The 18,801-nt window shown below is 46.9% G+C and overlaps 1 protein-coding gene across 3 annotated transcripts in view; it reads left to right on the top strand.

Annotated features, from left to right (window-relative positions):
* The window catches only part of fbxo4 (F-box protein 4), a 51,560-nt gene that overhangs the window by 24,178 nt on the left and 8,581 nt on the right, over positions 1-18,801 (top strand). For 2 of the 3 annotated variants that reach the window (XR_011592854.1, XM_070877156.1), the window contains 2 exons: positions 16,467-16,660; positions 17,566-17,721. Coding sequence is in view for 2 of the 3 variants with exons in the window: in XM_070877156.1 (XP_070733257.1) it covers positions 16,467-16,660; positions 17,566-17,721 (350 nt within the window). In the remaining variant the exon portion in view is untranslated. The remainder of the gene's footprint in view (positions 1-16,466; positions 16,661-17,565; positions 17,722-18,801) is intronic. The other variant, XM_070877147.1, reaches the window with a different exon arrangement.

Below are 18,801 nucleotides of genomic sequence, written 5' to 3'. Positions count from 1 at the left end.
GGCAGGGAGTCCACCCGCCACTGACCCACCAGGAGTCCGGAACATTTCTCCCAGTTGATCCTGGCGGAGGACGCGGCCGAGTAAATCTCCTGGCACTCACGCATCCTCCGCAGGTCAGCGGGATCCTCTACCGCGAGGAGCACGTCATCGGCGTAAGCCGAGAGGACGACCTCCACGCCCGGCCCTTGCAGAGCCAGTCCCGTCAACCTCGTCCGCAAGAGGCGCAGGAAAGGCTCCACACAAACGGCGTATAACTGGCCAGACATGGGGCATCCCTGGTGCACCCCTCTCCTAAAGCGAAGGGGCGCCGACAAGGACCCGTTAACCTTAATCAGACACTCCGCGGCGGCGTACAAAAGTTGGATCCGGGCGACGAAATGCGTCCCGAACCCGAAAGCGCGCAGAGTTCCGAGCAGATAGTCGTGATCCACCCTGTCGAACGCCTTCTCTTGGTTGAGGGATAGGAAGGCGACCGACAGACCAGCCTCCTGGGAACAATGGATGAGGTCCCGGACCAGATGGATGTTATCGTGGATTGTCCGGCCCGGGACCGTGTAGGACTGGTCGGGGTGGATCATGTGGTCCAGCACGGCACCAAGGCGAGCAGATATCGCCCTGGCGAAGATTTTGTAGTCCGTGCTGAGGAGGGAGACCGCCCTTCTTAGGCAGCAGGACGATGACTGCCCTGCGCCAAGAGAGGGGCATCTCCCCGGTCGCCAGACTTTTCCCCCAGGACCCGCGCGTAGTCGCTCCCCAGGACGTCCCAGAACGCCCTGTGGAACTCCACGGTCAGCCCGTCCAGCCCCGGGGATTTTCCCCTCGAGAGCCGGTCGAGGGCACCGGTCAGCTCCGCCAGGCTTAGCGGAGCTTCCAGATTTTTCTAAACTCGGGATTGAACCAGGGACCTTTCCCGTGTAAAGCAAACGTGATAACCACGACACTACAGAAACCGTTGGTTCCTTGTGCATGAATCCCAAAAAGTTAGTTTGCAGGTACAGCAGGTAATCAGGAAGGCAAATGGAATGTTGGCCTTCATTGCGAGAGGGATGGAGTACAAAAGCAGGGAGATCCTGTTGCAACTGTACAGGGTATTGGTGAGGCCGCACCTGGAGTACTGCGTGCAGTTTTGGTCACCTTACTTAAGGAAGGATATACTAGCTTTGGAGGGGGTACAGAGACGATTCACTAGGCTGATTCCGGAGATGAGGGGGTTACCTTATGATGATAGATTGAGTAGACTGGGTCTTTATTCGTTGGATTTCAGAAGGATGAGGGGTGATCTTATAGAAACATTTAAAATAATGAAAGGGATAGACAAGATAGAGGCAGAGAGGTTGTTTCCACTGGTAGGGGAGACTAGAACTAGGGGGCATAGCCTCAAAATACGGTGGAGCCAATTTAAAACCGAGTTGAGAAGGAATTTCTTCTCCCAGAGGATTGTGAATCTGTGGAGGAAGCAGTTGAGGCTAGCTCATTGAATGTATTCAAATCACAGATAGATAGATTTTTAACCAATAAGGGTTATGGGGAACGGGCGGGTAAGTGGAGCTGAGTCCACGGCCAGATCAGCCATGATCTTGTTGAATGGCGGAGCAGGCTCGAGGGGCGAGATGGCCTACTCCTGTTCCTAATTCTTATGTTCTTATGTTCTAAGACTTCCCTGCTTTTATACTCCATCCAATTTGCAATAAAGGTCAAGATTCCATTGGCCTTCCTGATCACTTGCTGTACCTGCATACTATCCTTTTGTGTTTCATGCCCAAGTTCCCCCAGGTTCCTCTGAATGGCAGCACTTTGCAATCTTTCTCCATTTCAATAATAACTTGCTCTTTGATTTTTTTGTGCCAAAGTGCAGAACCTCACACTTTCCAACATTATACTCCATCTGCCAAATTTTTGCCCACTCACTTAGCCTGTCTCTGTCCTTTTGCAGATTTTTTGTGTCTTCCTCACGCATTGCTTTTCCTCCCATCTTTGTATCATCAGCAAACTTGGCTACGTTACACTCAGTCCCTTCTTGCAAGTAGTTGGGGTCCCAGCACTGATCCCTGGGGTACCCCACTAGTTACCGATTGCCAACCCGAGAATGACCCATTTATCACGACTCTCTGTTTTCTGTTAGTTAACCAATCCTCTATCCATGCTAATATATTACCCACAACCCTGTGAACTTTTATCTTGTGCAGTAACCTTTTATGTGGCACCTTGTCAAATGCCTTCTGGAAGTCCAAATACACCACATCCACTGGTTCCCCTTTATCTAGCCTGTTCATTACATCCTCAAAGAATTCCAGCAAATTTGTCAAATATGACTTCCCCTTTATAAATCCATGCTGACTCTGCCTGACATTATGTTTTTCCAAATGTCCTGCTTCTTTAATAAGGAACTCCAACACTGTAGGCAATGTAGATGAAAGCATGACATTACAAAGGGATATCAACAGATTAAGTAAATGGGCAAAACTGTGGCAAATGGATTTCAATGTCGGCAAATGTGAGGTCATCCACTTTGGACCTACAAAGGATAGAACAGGGCATCAAAGAATCATAGACATTTATAACACGGAAGGAGGCCATTTCGGCCCATCATGTCTGTGCCGGCCAATAAATGGCAATCCAGCCTAATCCCACTTTCCAGCTCTCGGTAGGTTATGGCACTTCAGGTGCACATCCAGGTACTTTTTAAATGTGGTGAAAGTTTCTGCCTTTATCACCCTTTCAGGCCGTGAGTTCCAGACCCCCACCACCTCTGCATGAAGAAGTTTCCCCTCGAATCCCCTCTAAACCTCCCCCCAATTACTTTAAATCTATGCCTCCTGGTTGTTGACCCCTCTGCTAAGGAAAACAGGTCCTTCCTATCCACTCTATCCAAGACCCTCATAATTTTATACACCTTAATCAGGTCTCCCCTCAGCCTCCTCTGTTCCAAAGAAAACAAACCCAGTCTATCCAATCTTTCCTCATAGCTCAAATTCTCCAGTCGAGGAAACATCCTCGTAAATCTCCTCTGTAACCTCTGTAGTGCAATCACATCTTTCCTGTAATGTGGTGACCAGAACTGCACGCAGTACTCCAGCTGTAGCCTGACCAGTGTTTTATACAATTGAAGCATAATTTCCCTGCTCTTGTATTCTATGCCTCGACTAAAAAAGGCAAGCATCCCGTATGCCTTCTTAACCACCTTATCTACCTGGTCTGCTACCTTCAGGGATCTGTGGACATGCACTCCCAGGTCCCTTTGTTCCTCTACACTTCTCAGTGTCCTACCATTTAATGTGTATTCGCTTACCTTGTTAGCCCTCCCCAAATGCATTATCTCACACTTCTCCGGAAATAATTCCATTTGCCACTGTTCTGCCCATCTGACCAGTTCATTGATAGCTTTCTTCTTTGCTATCAACCACACAGCCAAATTTTGTATCATCTGCAAACTTCTTAATCATACCCCCTATATTCAAGTCTAAATCATTTGATGTATACCACAAAAAGCAAGGGAACAAGTACTGAGCCCTGAGGAACCCCACTGAAAACATCCTTCCAGTCACAAAAACATCCTTCCAGTCACAAAAACATCCTTCCAGTCACAAAAACACCCATCAACCATTACCCTTTGCATCCTGCCTTCGAGCCAATTTTGGATCCAACTTGCCACTTTGCCCTAGATCCCACGGGCTTTAACCTTCGTGACCAGTCTGCTATGTGGGATATTATCAAAAGCCTTGCTAAAGTCCGTATATACTACATTATACGCACTGCCCTCATCGACCCTCCTTGTTACCTCCTCAAATAATTCAATCAAGTTAATCAGAAATCCGTGCTGACTGTCCTTGATTAATCCATGTCTTTCTAAATGAAGATTTATCCTGTGTCTCAGAATTTTCTCCAATAATTTTCCCAACAGCGAGGGTACTTTCTAAATGGTGAAAGGCTAGAAACTATCGAGGTCCAAAGAGACTTGGGATGTCCAGGTACATCGATCGTTAAAATGTCAGGAACAGGTACAGGAAATAATCAAAGAGGCTGATGGAATGCTGGTCTTTACATCTAGAGGACTAGAATACAAGGGGGTAGAAGTTATGCTGCAGCTGTACAAAGCCTTAGTTAGCCCACACCTGGAGCACTGAGAGCAGTTCTGGGCACCACACCTTCGGGAGGATATATTGGCCTTTGGAGAGAGTGCAGCCTAGGTTTACCAGAATGATACCCGGACTTCAAGGGCTAAATTAGTGCTCACTGTTGTTAAAGGAGTGGGTGGGGCCATGTTGGTGGGTCTATCTCGGGAGATATTCCCCCCACCACTATTCCTAGATGTTGAGTGAAATCTGTACCCCTTTCCCCTGGGTACAGCATCTCTGTCCTTCCTGATTATAAAACACACCGTGGTCTTATTCACACTAATTATTGGTCCCGTATTACTGGCCCATCCCCAATGTTGTTTCCTCGTTACGTTGTTTTATGCCCGTTATTTAAGTCTACTGTTGCTCCGTCTGTCACCATCAGTGTTTTTGATTCTGTATTAAACTAATGTCGCCCGAGTCCCTGTAATACAGGCCTTGCCGTCCCTCAGCCTGTTGTCCTTGATATGAGGCTGTGTTACCCCACGTTGTTTCCACGAGCACTAGTCCTGCAAAAAACAATATTTCCCAGTCGTCACCGGTTAGTTAGTGACCATGCTTATTTAACTGGTCTGGTGTTTCCACTTGCTGATGCCCCTGATAACATAGAAAATAGGTGCAGGAGTAGGCCATTCGGCCCCTCGAACCTGCACCACCATTCAATAAGATCATGGCTGATCATTCACCTCAGTACCCCTTTCCTGCTTTCTCTCCATACCCCTTGATCCCTTTAGCCATAAGGGTCATATCTAACTCCCTCTTGAATATATCCAATGAACTGGCATCAACAACTCTCTGCGGCAGAGAATTCCACAGGTTAACAACTCTCTGAGTGAAGAAGTTTCTCCTCATCTCAGTCCTAAATGGCTTACCCCTTATCCTAAGACAGTGTCCCCTGGTTCTGGATTTCCCCAACATCGGGAACATTCTTCCCGCATCTAACCTGTCCCGTCCCGTCAGAATCTTATACATTTCTATGAGATCCCCTCTCATCCTTCTAAACTCCAGTGAATAAAGGCCCAGTTGATTCAGTCTCTCCTCATATGTCAGTCCTGCCATCCCGGGAATCAGTCTGGCGAACCTTCGCTGCACTCCCTCAATAGCAAGAACATCCTTCCTCAGATTAGGAGACCAAAACTGAACACAATATTCCAGGTGAGGCCTCACCAAGGCCCTGTACAATTGCAGTAAGACCTCCCTGCTCCTATACTCAAATCCTCTCGCTATGAAGGCCAACATGCCATTTGCCGCCTTCACCGCCTGCTGTACCTGCATGCCAACTTTCAATGACTGATGAACCATGACACCCAGGTCTCGTTGCACCTCCCCTTTTCCTAATCTGCCGCCATTCAGATAATATTCTGCCTTCGTGTTTTTACCACCAAAGTGGATAACCTCACATTTATCCACATTATACTGCATCTGCCATGCATTTACCCACTCACCTAACCTGTCCAAGTCACTCTGCAGCCTCTTAGCATCCTCCTCACAGCTCACACCGCCACTCAGTTTAGTGTCATCTGCGAACTTGGAGATTTTACACTCAATTTCTTCATTTAAATCATTAATGTATAATGTAAAGAGCTGGAGTCCCAGCACTGAGCCCTGCGGCACTCCACTAGTCACTGCCTCCCATTCCGAAAAGGACCCGTTTATCCCGACTCTCTGCTTCCTGCTGCCAACCAATTCTCTATCCACGCCAGTACATTACCCCCAATACCATGTGCTTTGATTTTGCACACCAATCTCTTATGTGGGACCTTGTCAAAGGCCTTTTGAAAGTCCAAATACACCACATCCACTGGTTCTCCCTTGTCCACTCTACTACCATAACTTACCATTATTACCTGATAGGGTCCAGTCTGTTTGGGTGCCAGTCTGGACCTCTCTGGGGTAATCACCTAACTGCTTATTTGGGGTGTTTGGACCTTCTGTTCCTTTAGTGTCGTTCTCGAAGTCCTTGATTTGCTAATCTCTAGCCTGTGTCTTTAAATCATGTAACTGCTGACAGAGTTCCATTACACATTTCTGTATCCTGTCTTTTTTTCAGTTCAAAGGGTGTCAGTCCTGTCGTCTGACAAGGGGTTGCCTTGAGCTTCATTAGTACTCGGGGTATCCTGTCTACCCATCCCTTTCCAGTCTCTTTGATATGGGATATTTTTGCCTGATCCCTAGTAAAGCGCAGGCCTGTTTCATTATCTTCCCTGTGAAGTGTGTACCTTGATCTGAGTTCAGCTGTAGTGCCATTATTCTGCTAGGATCCTGTCCACGGTTTCTGCTGAACAATTTCTAGTGGCGAAAGCTTCTACCCACTAGTCTACTAGTCTATTAAACTAGTCTATTATAACTAGGCAGAATGTCTTCCACTTGTTGCTGGGTAACAGTCCAGTAAAATCTATCTAAGTTTTCCCAGGGTCCTTTCGGTCAGGGATGATATCCCATTCTGATCTTTACTTTCCCCCCCCCCCAAGTTGTATTTTGCGCATGTCACGCACCTTCTACAGTGGTCCTCTATCTCTGCCCATTCCCTTCCACCACCAGCATCTGGACATCGAGCTTATCATGTTGGACATTCCCGTGGTATAAATTTAATGGGCTCCCCTGGATGCATTCCGGGGCCACCATATTCCCGTCTTTCCTCCATATCCTGCTGAGGCCCCCCTCTGCTTCCACCCCTCCTTTGCCTGTGGAGTGGCTTCTCCCTGTACGGGACTGGACAGGTTAGATGCGGGAAGAATGTTCCCGATGTTGGGGAAGTCCAGAACCAGGGGACACAGTCTTAAGGATAAGGGGTAGGCCATTTAGGACCGAGATGAGGAGGAACCTCTTCACTCAGAGAATTGTTAACCTGTGGAATTCCCTGCCGCAGAGAGTTGTTGATGCCAGTTCATTGGATATATTCAAGAGGGAGTTAGATGTGGCCCTTACGGCTAAAGGGATCAAGGGGTATGGAGAGAAAGCAGGAAAGGGGTACTGAGGTGAATGATCAGCCATGATCTTATTGAATGGTGGTGCAGGCTCACAGGACCGAATGGCCTACTCCTGCACCAATTTTTCTATGTTTCTATGTTAAGCATGTTTCCTCCCTCAGGCCCGATTGTACATGCTCTGACTTGGGCTTCACCGGCCAGTGTACCTGTCTCTGCCACTCGCTTGGCTGCTTTATCTGCCCGTGCATTCCCCTGTTGACATTGATCTCAGCCTCTTGGGGTAGGAAGGTGGCTTCCACTAATCTTTTAACAATCTCCTCATGTTTAATCGGCCCTCCTCCTGAGGTCATGTATTCCTGTCTGCTCCAGGCTATCATAGAGTCATGCGCTACTCCAAAAGCATATTGTCTGTCTGTATAGATGTTTACTCTTTTTCCTCTAGCCAGCCTCAGAGCCTCGGTGAGAGCCACTAATTCAGCCTCTTGAGCTGATGGACCCCCTTCTAACCGTCCTTCCCTTTTGACCTGTCCGTTGCTATCTACCACGGCCTATCCCGTCCGTGGTGTCCCGTTGGTATAGCACCGAGACCCATCTACATATAGATCCATGTCTGCCTCTTCAAGCCTGACTACTTCCCCTCGTCTTCTCCTGTCAGGCTACACTGATGCTCCTTTCCCTGCGTAATGACCTGCAGGGTTGTTACAGTTGTCTTTTATTGTTACCGTCCCGTTGTGGGGGAGGGGGGGGGCCAGGGCGGATAAGAGCCTTGCTTCCCACCTAGCCCTTTGCGCGTCGGATACCGTTTTTAGCCTTCCTGTGTTAAGCAATTCTACAACAGTATGCTGGGTATGTGTCCCGACATTACTATGCCACTGGCCTAGGCCTGTCCCCATGTAATGATCTTTACTGTGGTGGGTATCGATGTGGAAAGGCCTATTCTGGTCGGGTAATCCCAGGGCTGGAGCACTTGTGAGAGCTTGTTTCAACCTTACAACCACAATTTTCTGATCTCGACGTTTCTGCAATAGTTGAATAGCCCTAGTACCTGCCTGACACCTTTCACAGTTCCTGGCCTGGGCATTTATTGCATTGCTTCCTTTCTGCCTTCGGCATCTGCCATGTATCCTAGATATAACTTCGTTCCTTCCCATCTGCACCTTCCGAGGATTTATTTTTAATCCTGCACTCTAGAGTTCCTAGCACTGCACTTGAAGCTAGTGCGTGTTGTTCTGTGCTGGAGGCAATAAGGATATCATCCACATACTGCAAAAGGGTGTTCCCTTCTTTGCCTGTTGTGGGCCTCGCCTTCCTGTGCCTCCTCCCTTATTGCAGCTAAAACATCAGGCGAGCTGCGCAGGGGTGTGTCTCCTCCCCCTTCGTCTCTGCTGCTATTCTTCTCCCTTTGTTCTGACTTTAATTCTTTGACATTCCAAAGCTTCATCGTAACCACTACCTATCTTAAATCCTAACTTAATTATTTTTTGATGTGCCTCTCCTAGCCTGTCCTTAAACATTTTCAAGAATGCTGTATAACTTTTGTTGGGGTCATCGGCCCCAGGGTGGTCTTTGTATTCCATCCACTTTCGTTCCCCGTACTCCCCTACCCTTTCACCTGCCTTTTGAGTCACATTCAGTATTCTACTCCAATCTTTTGTCAGAATTCTGTATTTCTACCTGTATTTCTACTGTTTTGCTTTCGGGGTTGGTAACTTATTCAATAGAATTTTTGTGTCTCCTGTGGGCTGAGGGGTACCTCCTGTATGGTAATGTGGGCTGCTCTACATCCGTTGGTGGGAATGGTGGTCGTGTGTATTGGTGCCGCTGATAAGTAGTCATTATCATGTGCCGGGGGCCATTCTACTCCGCACTCATTAGCCCAGTCTGGTTTACTGTTAGGTTGGGTTTGTGGAGTACACTTACCCACCGTGGGGTACATTGGCTCTATTACCATAGTTGATGGTCCTGTCTTTATCTCTTCCAGCTTATTTATCTTGGCTTCTAACTCTTGAATTTGTTTTGTTTGAGTATCTGTCTGTCCTCTGTAGCAGGCGAGTAATATTAAAGAGGCTTGGTTTGTTTTATTTTTATTCTGACTATCCCACCATTTCCTCTGTCTGTCAGGTGAGTCGTCTTTCTTTTATTAAGAAATCCAAATTAATAATGTCCAGTATGAAACAGCTGTCAATGGAACAGCTTAACTCCTTTACAGGTTTGTAAGGCCTGACGTCATTACGTGACTTTGCGTAATCATCCGAAAAATTTTTCCCAAGTCTTTGTGCTTTCAAAACTTGCTTAGAAATTAGGAATCCGTTAAAACAGCAGAAATCATTAGTAAAGTTGTCATCATAAAACCTTCTCATTGGGAAAGACAGCATTTTAGATTAAACTCCAATTTTCTAAACTTCCAATTCAAACACTTGCCAAAGATTTTTTAATTGATTTAAAACGAGACAACACATTTTTAATAGCTATTTTGTTTACGGAAATTCAATTTTCACACAAGCTGTATACATTCCAGCATTTTGTTTTTTATGGTCCCGTTCACTGGGCAAATCTTGTGTTTTATTTCTCTTGGCACAAAATCTAAACTTCCGTGCCAGTTCCACCTTTTTAAAGAATTCTCTAATCCCAGTTTTTTCCTTCCTTTTGAGTTCACATACCTGAGATTTTTTTCCCCTTTTGAATCCAAACTACGTAATTTTTTTTTTTTATGACCTTCCCCTATTCCATAGTTAAACATCTTCGTTTCTCTTTCTCAGCACAAAACTTCTGTGTAGGGTTTAACTCGTAAGTTTTTATATTTGAACCAATATCTTTTTCACAGCCAATTTAAATCTCCTTTCTTCAAATTAGGTTTTGTATTTCGATGATCTTCCTCCAGTCCATTTTCCTAAACATCTTTGTTTCTCTTCCTAGCAGCTGCAGCTTTCAAGGTCGCATTTTTATCTTTTGATAAAAACACGCTGTCCTTTGTAAATTCAATGTGTTTTTCCAGCATTTTTCTTTGTATTAATTTTCCATTTATCTCAGCTAGCATTTTATCCCACTGGCCAGTTTTCCTAGGATCCTGGGGTTCCACCCCACTGTTTAGGTTGTATTCCTTCTCTGTTTGCGCTACGCACGATCAATAAAGGCTTCTCCGTGTTATTACCGTGTCACGCTTCGAGACATACACCTTAGTTTTCCTCTAACGATCGCTGGGTCCTCCCCCCCTTAGGTTGTGTTCCTTCTTTTTCAGGCAATGCACCTATCCCCAACCTTGGTTTTCGTCCTCCCGTGGTTTGCTATAACTTTTTTCTACACATTACCCTTTCTAATTCTTTTGTACAGATTACCTCCTTCCCCGTCAATGTTACAGCTGCAGGTGGTACAAAACATACTGCCATTCAGCTCTCACATAGCCCAGGTCAGAGGGCCTGCATCCTGCTTGTGACGCCAAATGTTGGGGCAAAAAGGAGGTTTCTCTCCTTCAAAGTGTCGATTAACTATATCAGTTAGTCCACCTTGAAGGAGAGAAGCCTCCTTTTTACCTCGACAATCTGTGTTCCCTAGCCACTGACTCCATCCCTCTCCCGAGCATCTGTTACTGCTGAACCAGACTGTTTGCAACCTAGGTGTCATATTTGACCCTGAAATGAGCTTCCGGCCACACATCCGCGGCATAACTAAAACCGCCTATTTCCACCTCCATAACATCGCCTCCATCCGCCCCTGCCTCAGCTCTTCTGCTGCTGAAACCCTCGTCCATGCCTTTGTTACTTCTAAACTTGACTACTCCAACGCACTCCTGGCTGACCTCCCACATTCTACCTACATAAATAATAGAAAAGCAAATTATAATTTAAATGGAGAAAAATGACCAAGTGCTGCAGTACAGAGAGACCTGGGGGTACTCGTGCATGAAACACAAAAAGTTAGTATGCAGGTACAGCAAGTGATCAGGAAGGCCAATGGAATGTTGGCCTTTATTGCAAGGGGGATAGAGTATAAAAGCAGAGAAGTCCTGCTACAACTGTACAGAGTATTGGTGAGGCCACATCTGGAGTACTGCGTACAGTTTTGGTCTCCGTATTTAAGGAAGGATATTGGTGGCTGTTCAGAGAAGGTTCACTAGGTTGATTCAGGAGATGAGGGGGTTGACTTATGAGGATAGGTTGAGTAGATTGGGCCTATACACATTGGAGTTCAGAAGAATGAGAGGTGATCTTATTGAAACATATAAGATAATGAGGGGGCTTGATAAGTTGGATGCAGAGAGGATATTTCCACTCATAGGGGAAACTAAAACGAGGGGGCATACTCTCAGAATAAAGAGCTACCCATTTAAAACTGAGCTGAGGAGAAATTTCTTCTGAGGGTTATAAATCTGTGGAGTTCCCTGCACCAGAGAGTTGTGGAGGCTGGGCCATTGAATATATTTAAGGCACAGATCGACAGATTATTGAGCGATAAGGAAGCAAATGATATGGGGAGTGGGCAGGGAAATGGATGGGCAATGGCAGACATTTAGAGACCGCATGGAGGAACTACAACAATTGTACATCCCTGTCTGGCGTAAAAATAAAAAAGGGAAGGTGGCCAACCGTGGCTATCTAGGGAAATCAGGGATAGTATTAAAGCCAAGGAAGTGGCATACAAATTGGCCAGAAATAGCAGCAACCCGGGGACTGGGAGAAATTTAGAACTCAGCAGAGGAGGACAAAGGGTTTGATTTGTACAGGGAAAATAGAGTACGAGAGGAAGCTTGCAGGGAACATTAAGACGGATTGCAAAAGCTTCTATACATATGTAAAGAGAAAGGTTAGTAAAGACAAACGTAGGTCCCCTGCAGTCAGAATCAGGGGAAGTCATAACGGGGAACAAAGAAATGGCGGACCAGTTTGAACAAGTACTTTGGTTCGGTATTCACTAAGGAGGACACAAACAACCTTACGATATAAAAGGGGTCAGAGGGTCTAGTAAGAAGGAGGAACTGAGGGAAATCCTTATTAGTCGGGAAATTGTGTTGGGGAAATTGATGGGATTGAAGGCCGATAAATCCCCAGGGCCTGATGGTCTACATCCCAGAGTACTTAAGGAGGTGGCCTTGGAAATAGCGGATGCATTGACAGTCATTTTCCAACATTCCATAGACTCTGGATCAGTTCCTATGGAGTGGAGGGTAGCCAATGTAACCCCACTTTTTAAAAAAGGAGGGAGAGAGAAAACAGGGAATTATAGACCGGTCAGCCTGACCTCAGTAGTGGGTAAAATGATGGAATCAATTATTAAGGATGTCATAGCAGCACATTTGGAAAGAGGTGATATGATAGGTCCAAGTCAGCATGGATTTGTGAAAGGGAAATCATGCTTGACAAATCTTCTGGAATTTTTTGAGGATGTTTCCAGTAGAGTGGACAAGGGAGAACCAGTCGATGTGGTATATTTGGACTTTCAGAAGGCTTTCGACAAGGTCCCACACAAGAGATTAATGTGCAAAGTTAAAGCACATGGGATTGGGGATAGTGTGCTGACATGGATTGAGAACTGGTTGTCAGACAGAAAGCAAAGAGTAGGAGTAAATGGGGACTTTTCAGAATGGCAGGCAGTGACTAGTGGGGTACCGCAAGGTTCTGTGCTGGGGCCCCAGCTGTTTACATTGTACATTAATGATTTAGACGAGGGGATTAAATGCAGTATCTCCAAATTGCGGATGATACTAAGTTGGGTGGCAGTGTGAGCTGCGAGGAGGATGCTATTAGGCTGCAGAGTGACTTGGATAGGTTAGGTGAGTGGGCAAATGCATGGCAGATGAAGTATAATGTGGATAAATGTGAGGTTATCCACTTTGGTGGTAAAAACAGAGAGACAGACTATTATCTGAATGGTGACAGATTAGGAAAAGGGAAGGTGCAACGAGACCTGGGTGTCATGGTACATCAGTCATTGAAGGTTGGCATGCAGGTACAGCAGGCGGTTAAGAAAGCAAATGGCATGTTGGCCTTCATAGCGAGGGGATTTGAATACAGGGGCAGGGAGGTGTTGCTACAGTTGTACAGGGCCTTGGTGAGGCCACACCTGGAGTATTGTGTACAGTTTTGGTCTCCTAACTTGAGGAAGGACATTCTTGCTATTGAGGGAGTGCAGCGAAGGTTCACCAGACTGATTCCCGGGATGGCGGGACTGACCTATCAAGAAAGATTGGATCAATTGGGCTTGTATTCACTGGAGTTCAGAAGAATGAGAGGGGACCTCATAGAAACGTTTAAAATTCTGACGGGTTTAGACAGGTTAGATGCAGAAAGAATGTTCCCAATGTTGGGGAGGTCCAGAACCAGGGGTCACAGTCTGAGGATAAGGGGTAAGCCATTTAGGACCGAGATGAGGAGAAACTTCTTCACCCAGAGAGTGGTGAACCTGTGGAATTCTCTACCACAGAAAGTAGTTGAGGCCAATTCACTAAATATATTCAAAAGGGAGTTAGATGAAGTCCTTACTACTCGGGGGATCAAGGGTTATGGCGAGAAAGCAGGAAGGGGGTACTGAAGTTTCATGTTCAGCCATGAACTCATTGAATGGCGGTGCAGGCTAGAAGGGCTGAATGGCCTGCTCCTGCACCTATTTTCTATGTTTCTATGTTTCTATCTGAATGGTGACAGATTAGGAAAAGGAGAGGTGCAACGAGACCTGGGTGTCATGGTACATCAGTCATTGAAGGTTGGCATGCAGGTACAGCAGGCGGTTAAGAAAGCAAATGGCATGTTGGCCTTCATAGCAAGGAGATTTGAGTACAAGGGCAGGGAGGTGTTGCGACAATTGTACAGGGCCTTGGTGAGGCCACACCTGGAGTATTGTGTACAGTTTTGGTCTCCTAACCTGAGGAAGGACATTCTTGCTATTGAGGGAGTGCAGCGAAGGTTCACCAGACTGATTCCCGGGATGGCGGGACTGACCTATCAAGAAAGACTGGATCAACTGGGCTTGTATTCACTGGAGTTCAGAAGAATGAGAGGGGACCTCATAGAAAAGTTTAAAATTCTGACGGGGTTAGACAGGTTAGATGCAGGAAGAATGTTCCCAATGTTGGGGAAGTCCAGAACCAGAGGTCACAGTCTAAGGATAAGGGGTAAGCCATTTAGGAGCGAGATGAGGAGAAACTTCTTCACCCAGAGAGTGGTGAACCTGGGAATTCTCTACCACAGAAAGTTGTTGAGGCTAATTCACAAAATATATTCAAAAAGGAGTTAGATGTAGTCCTTACTACTAGGAGCATCAAGGGGTATGGCGAGAAAGCAGGAAGGGGGTACTGAAGTTGCATATTCAGCCATGAACTCATTGAATGGCGGTGCAGGCTCGAAGGGCCGAATGGCCTGCTCCTGCACCTATTTTCTATGTTTCTATGGCAGTTGGTCATTATCCCGCCCTTCACACCCTATCTCGACTAATGTTTTTCTAACTCCTGGCATTACCATTTGAATTCGGCCCATCATCCCCTTTGTCTCTCTAATCTCTCCTGCCTTCCACCCTATCACAGACCTTCCCTTTCGCTCTTCCTTCCCCTCCCCCTTTCAGTGCTTGTTAAGAATCCGTTCTTTCCGAACACTCTCCAGTTCTGACCAAGGGTCATCGACCCGAAACGTTAACTCTGCTTCTCTCTCCACAGATGCTGCCTGACCCGCTGAGATTTCCAGCAATTTCTGTTTTTATTGCAGATTCCAGCATCCACAGTATTTTGCTTTAGAACTTCTTTCATACTAGACTGGCTCCAGTCTGACTTCACTCTGGAAAGACATTGGTATTGTAGGTGAGAAACATATAAAATAGGAGCAGTAGTTGATGAGGGGCTTGACTTATGAAGAAAGATTGAGTAGGTTGGACCTATACTCATTGGAGTTCAGAAGAATGAGAGATGATCTTATTGAAACATATAAGGTACTGAGGGGGCTCGACAAGGTGGATGCAGAGAGGATGTTTCCCCTCGTGAGGGAATCTAGAACTAGGGGGCATGGTTTAAGAATAAGGGGCCGCCCATTTAAAACTGAGATGAGGAGGAATTTCTTCTCTCTGAGGGTTGTAAATCTGTGGAATTCTCTGCCCCAGAGAGCTGTGGAGGCTGGGACATAGAATATATTTAAGGTGGAGATCGACAGATTTTTGAATGGTAAGGGAGTAAAGGGTTATGGGGAGCGGGCAGGGAAGTGGAGCTGAGTCCATGATCAGATCAGCCATGATCTTATTGAATGGCAGAGCAGGCTCGAGGGGTCAAATAGCTGACTCCTCTTATTTCTTATGTTTTTATTATTTGGCCCTTCGAGCCTGCACCGCCATTCAGTATGATCATGGCTAATCCTCTATCTCAACGCCATATTCCTGCTTTTTCCCCATACCCCTTGATGTCTTTTTTTGTCTAGAAATCTATCTATCTCCCTTTTAAAAGAAGTTTTTGTGCAGTTGGTTAGAATCCACACCTGTGTCTTTGTGGAGGCCCCGATGGTGTAACCTGGCCGTTTGAATTGCCAGCCCAATACTGAGATGTGTGTATCAGCAGGCTTTAACATCGCCTGGGAGCAACTGCTGACTAAATAATGCTTCTGGTGTCAGCGATCAATTTTCTGCTGTCAGTCCGTCGGACAGATGCCATTTAATCTGTCAGCCGGTGATTTTTTATCTCTGGTTACCTGGGAGTCAGCCGCAGCGAAATGGAATTGTGAGCTAATTCTCCCTGACAGTATATTTTCCTTTTTCACAGCCCTTTTGGGAGGACAGCATTGGCTGCACGACTGCTCGGATCTCATCACCCCAGTAATGGGCATCACTCGGGCACAGCAAGTCAGATGGTTCTTGCAACAAAAAAAAAAATAGATAACGTTGAATAATCTTAATTGTGAGATGAAGTAATGTGGGACGAGGCTCGTGACTTATGAGGAAAGGTTGAGGAGGTTGGGCCTCTACTCATTAGAATTCAGAAGAATGAGAGGTGATCTTATCAAAAAGTATAAGATTATGAGGGGGCTTGACCAGGTGGATGCAGGGAGGATGTTTCCACTGATGGGGGAGACTAGAACTAGGGGGCCTGATCTTAGAATAATGGGCCGCCCATTTAAAACTGAGATGAGGAGAAATTTCTTCTCTGTGGAATTTGCTGCCTCAGAGAGCTGTGGAAGCCGGGACATTGAATAAACTTAAGACAGAGATAGACAGTTTCTTAACCGATAAGGGGTTATGAGGAGTGGGCAGGGAAGTGGAGCTGAGTCCATGATCAGATCAGCCATGATCGTATTAAATGGTGGAGCAGGCTCGAGGGGCCGCATGGCCTACTCCTCTTATTTCTTATGTGTGGAGCATAGACCTGTTGGGCCGCATGGCCTGGTCATGTGCTGTAAATAAATCGGGTAATACTAAATACATTAACAGCTTTTATTTTTATCTCCGTCTCCTTCAGGAAGGAAAGAGAGAGCGCGAGAATGGAGGAGAGCGCAGCCATTAATAAGCTCTTTGTGCAGGAAGGAGTTGCTGATATGGAACCAGAGGGTGCACAGAGGCAGGGGCCACGTTACCGCATCATTCCTCAGGTCCAGAACGTTTGCAGGGCGGTGGATGGCTTCATCTACGTGGCAAATGCTGAAGCCAGGAGAAGTTAGTGTGTCTCTTTCATCAGAACAGAAGAAATAGGAGCAGGAGTAGGCCATACGGTCCCTCGAGCCTGCTCTGCCATTTAATACGATCATGGCTGATCCGATCATGGACTCAGTTCCACTTCCCCGCCCGCTCCCCATAACCCCTTATCCCCTTATCGTTTAAGAAACTGTCTAACTCTGTCTTAAATTTATTCAATGTCCCGGCTTCCACAGCTCTCTGAGGCAGTGAATTCCACAGATTTACAACCTCAGAGAGAAGAAATTCCTCCTCATCTCAGTTTAAATGGGCGGCCCCTTATTCTGAGATTATGCCCTCGAGTTCTAGTCTCCCCCATCAGTGGAAACATCCTCTCTGCATCCACCTTGTCAAGCCCCCTCATAATCTTATACATTTCGATAAGATCACCTCTCATTCTTCTGAATTCCAATGAGTAGAGGCCCAACCTCCTCAACCATTCCTCATAAGTCAACCCCCTCATTCCGGAATCAACCGAGTGAACCTTCTCTGAACTGCCTCCAAAGCAAGTATATCCTTTCGTAAATATGGAAACCAAAACTGTACGTAGTATTCCAGGTGTGGCCTCACCAATACCCTGTATAGCTGTAGCAAGACTTCCCTGCTTTTATACTCCATCCCCTTTGCAATAAAGGCCAAGATTCCATTGGCCTTCCTGATCACTTGCTGTATCTGCATACTATCCTTTTGTGTTTCATGCACACGTACCCCCAGGTCCCGCAGTACTGCAGCACTTTGCAATCTTTCTCCATTTAAATAATAAATTGGGTTGCTGGTGTCCTGTCACTGAGGGAACGTGGCTGCTGCGGGTGTTTGGTGCAGTGACGGGATGTGAACATGCAGCGCACCCTTGCCACAGCCGTGTAATCATCATATCATCATCATAGGCCACCCCGACCTGCGAGAGGACCCCACTGCAGGGCGTGAGGATAAAAGAGCAGACTGCTACAAGTGCGCGATGGCTTCAAGGAGGGCGAGTGGGTGACGTCATTAAAACCCAGGCCGCCGTTTGGAGTGTGGGCAGGAACATCGATGGGGCCCAGGTACAGCAAAGGAGCGGGAAGGTCGGGGCGGATGTGCGGCGAGAGATCGTGTCAGAGGAGCAGCGAATGAGGGTGTGGGGCCCAGAAGAGGCGAGGGCCCAGGGGCAGCACGGGTCAGACCACACTGCGATATGTGTGCGCACTAGGTCCGTGCAGCAGAGCAGGTCTCCAGTCGTCTTGGTTAACCCTTGCCACTGGACCAAGACCTAGCTCTGTCAAGCCCGTGTGGTGGCTGGTGTGTAACGATCACCCCACGTTAAAAAAATCCACGCACAGGCATCTTCCACCCTTCAATTGGGAGTTCAGGACCGGAACATCGGGTCCTTCATTGAAACATCTGTGAACGCGTGGGAGCAAGTTATCCTCGATCGAGGGAGCACCTATGATGATGATCATAGGCAGTCCCTCAGAATCGAGGAAGACTTGCTTCCACTCTAAAAGTGACTGAACAGTCCAATACGGGAGCCACAGTCCCTGTCACAGGTGGGACAGATAGTCGTTGAGGGAAAGGGTGGGTGGGACTGGTTTTCCGCACGCTCCTTCCGCTGCCTGCGCTAGATTTCTGCATGCTCTCGACGATGAGACTCGAAGTGCTCAGCGCCCTCCCGGATGCACTTCCTCCACTTAGGGCGGTCTTTGGCCAGGGACTCCCAGGTGTCGGTGGGGATGTTGCATTTTTATCAAGGAGGCTTTGAGGATGTCCTTGAAACGTTTCCTCTGCCCACCTGGGGCTCGCTTTCCATGTAGGAGTTCCGAGTAGAACGCTTGCTTTGGGAGTCTTGTGTCGGGCATGCGGACAATGTGGCCCTGCCCAGCGGAGGTGGTCAGTGCTTCGATGTTGGGGATTCTGGAAGGAGTCGTCAATACCTGGAGATCTCTGGGATGCCGTAATCATGACCATCTTTTTAAAAAGGGGGACAAGTCCGACTGCGGCAACTACAGAGGAATCTCCCTGTCGGCCACTGGGAAAGTAATCGCTAGAATCCTCCTCAACTGTCTTCTCCCTGTGGCTGAAGAGCTCCTCCCGGAGTCGCAGTGGGGATTCCGTCCACCACGGGGTACAACAGACATGATCTTCAC

This window comes from Pristiophorus japonicus, chromosome 1 (assembly GCF_044704955.1).
Source record: "Pristiophorus japonicus isolate sPriJap1 chromosome 1, sPriJap1.hap1, whole genome shotgun sequence".
NCBI classification, from domain to species: domain Eukaryota; kingdom Metazoa; phylum Chordata; class Chondrichthyes; family Pristiophoridae; genus Pristiophorus; species Pristiophorus japonicus.
Note: the sequence above shows the minus strand (reverse complement) of the source record. Positions and strands in the feature narration are given on the sequence as shown.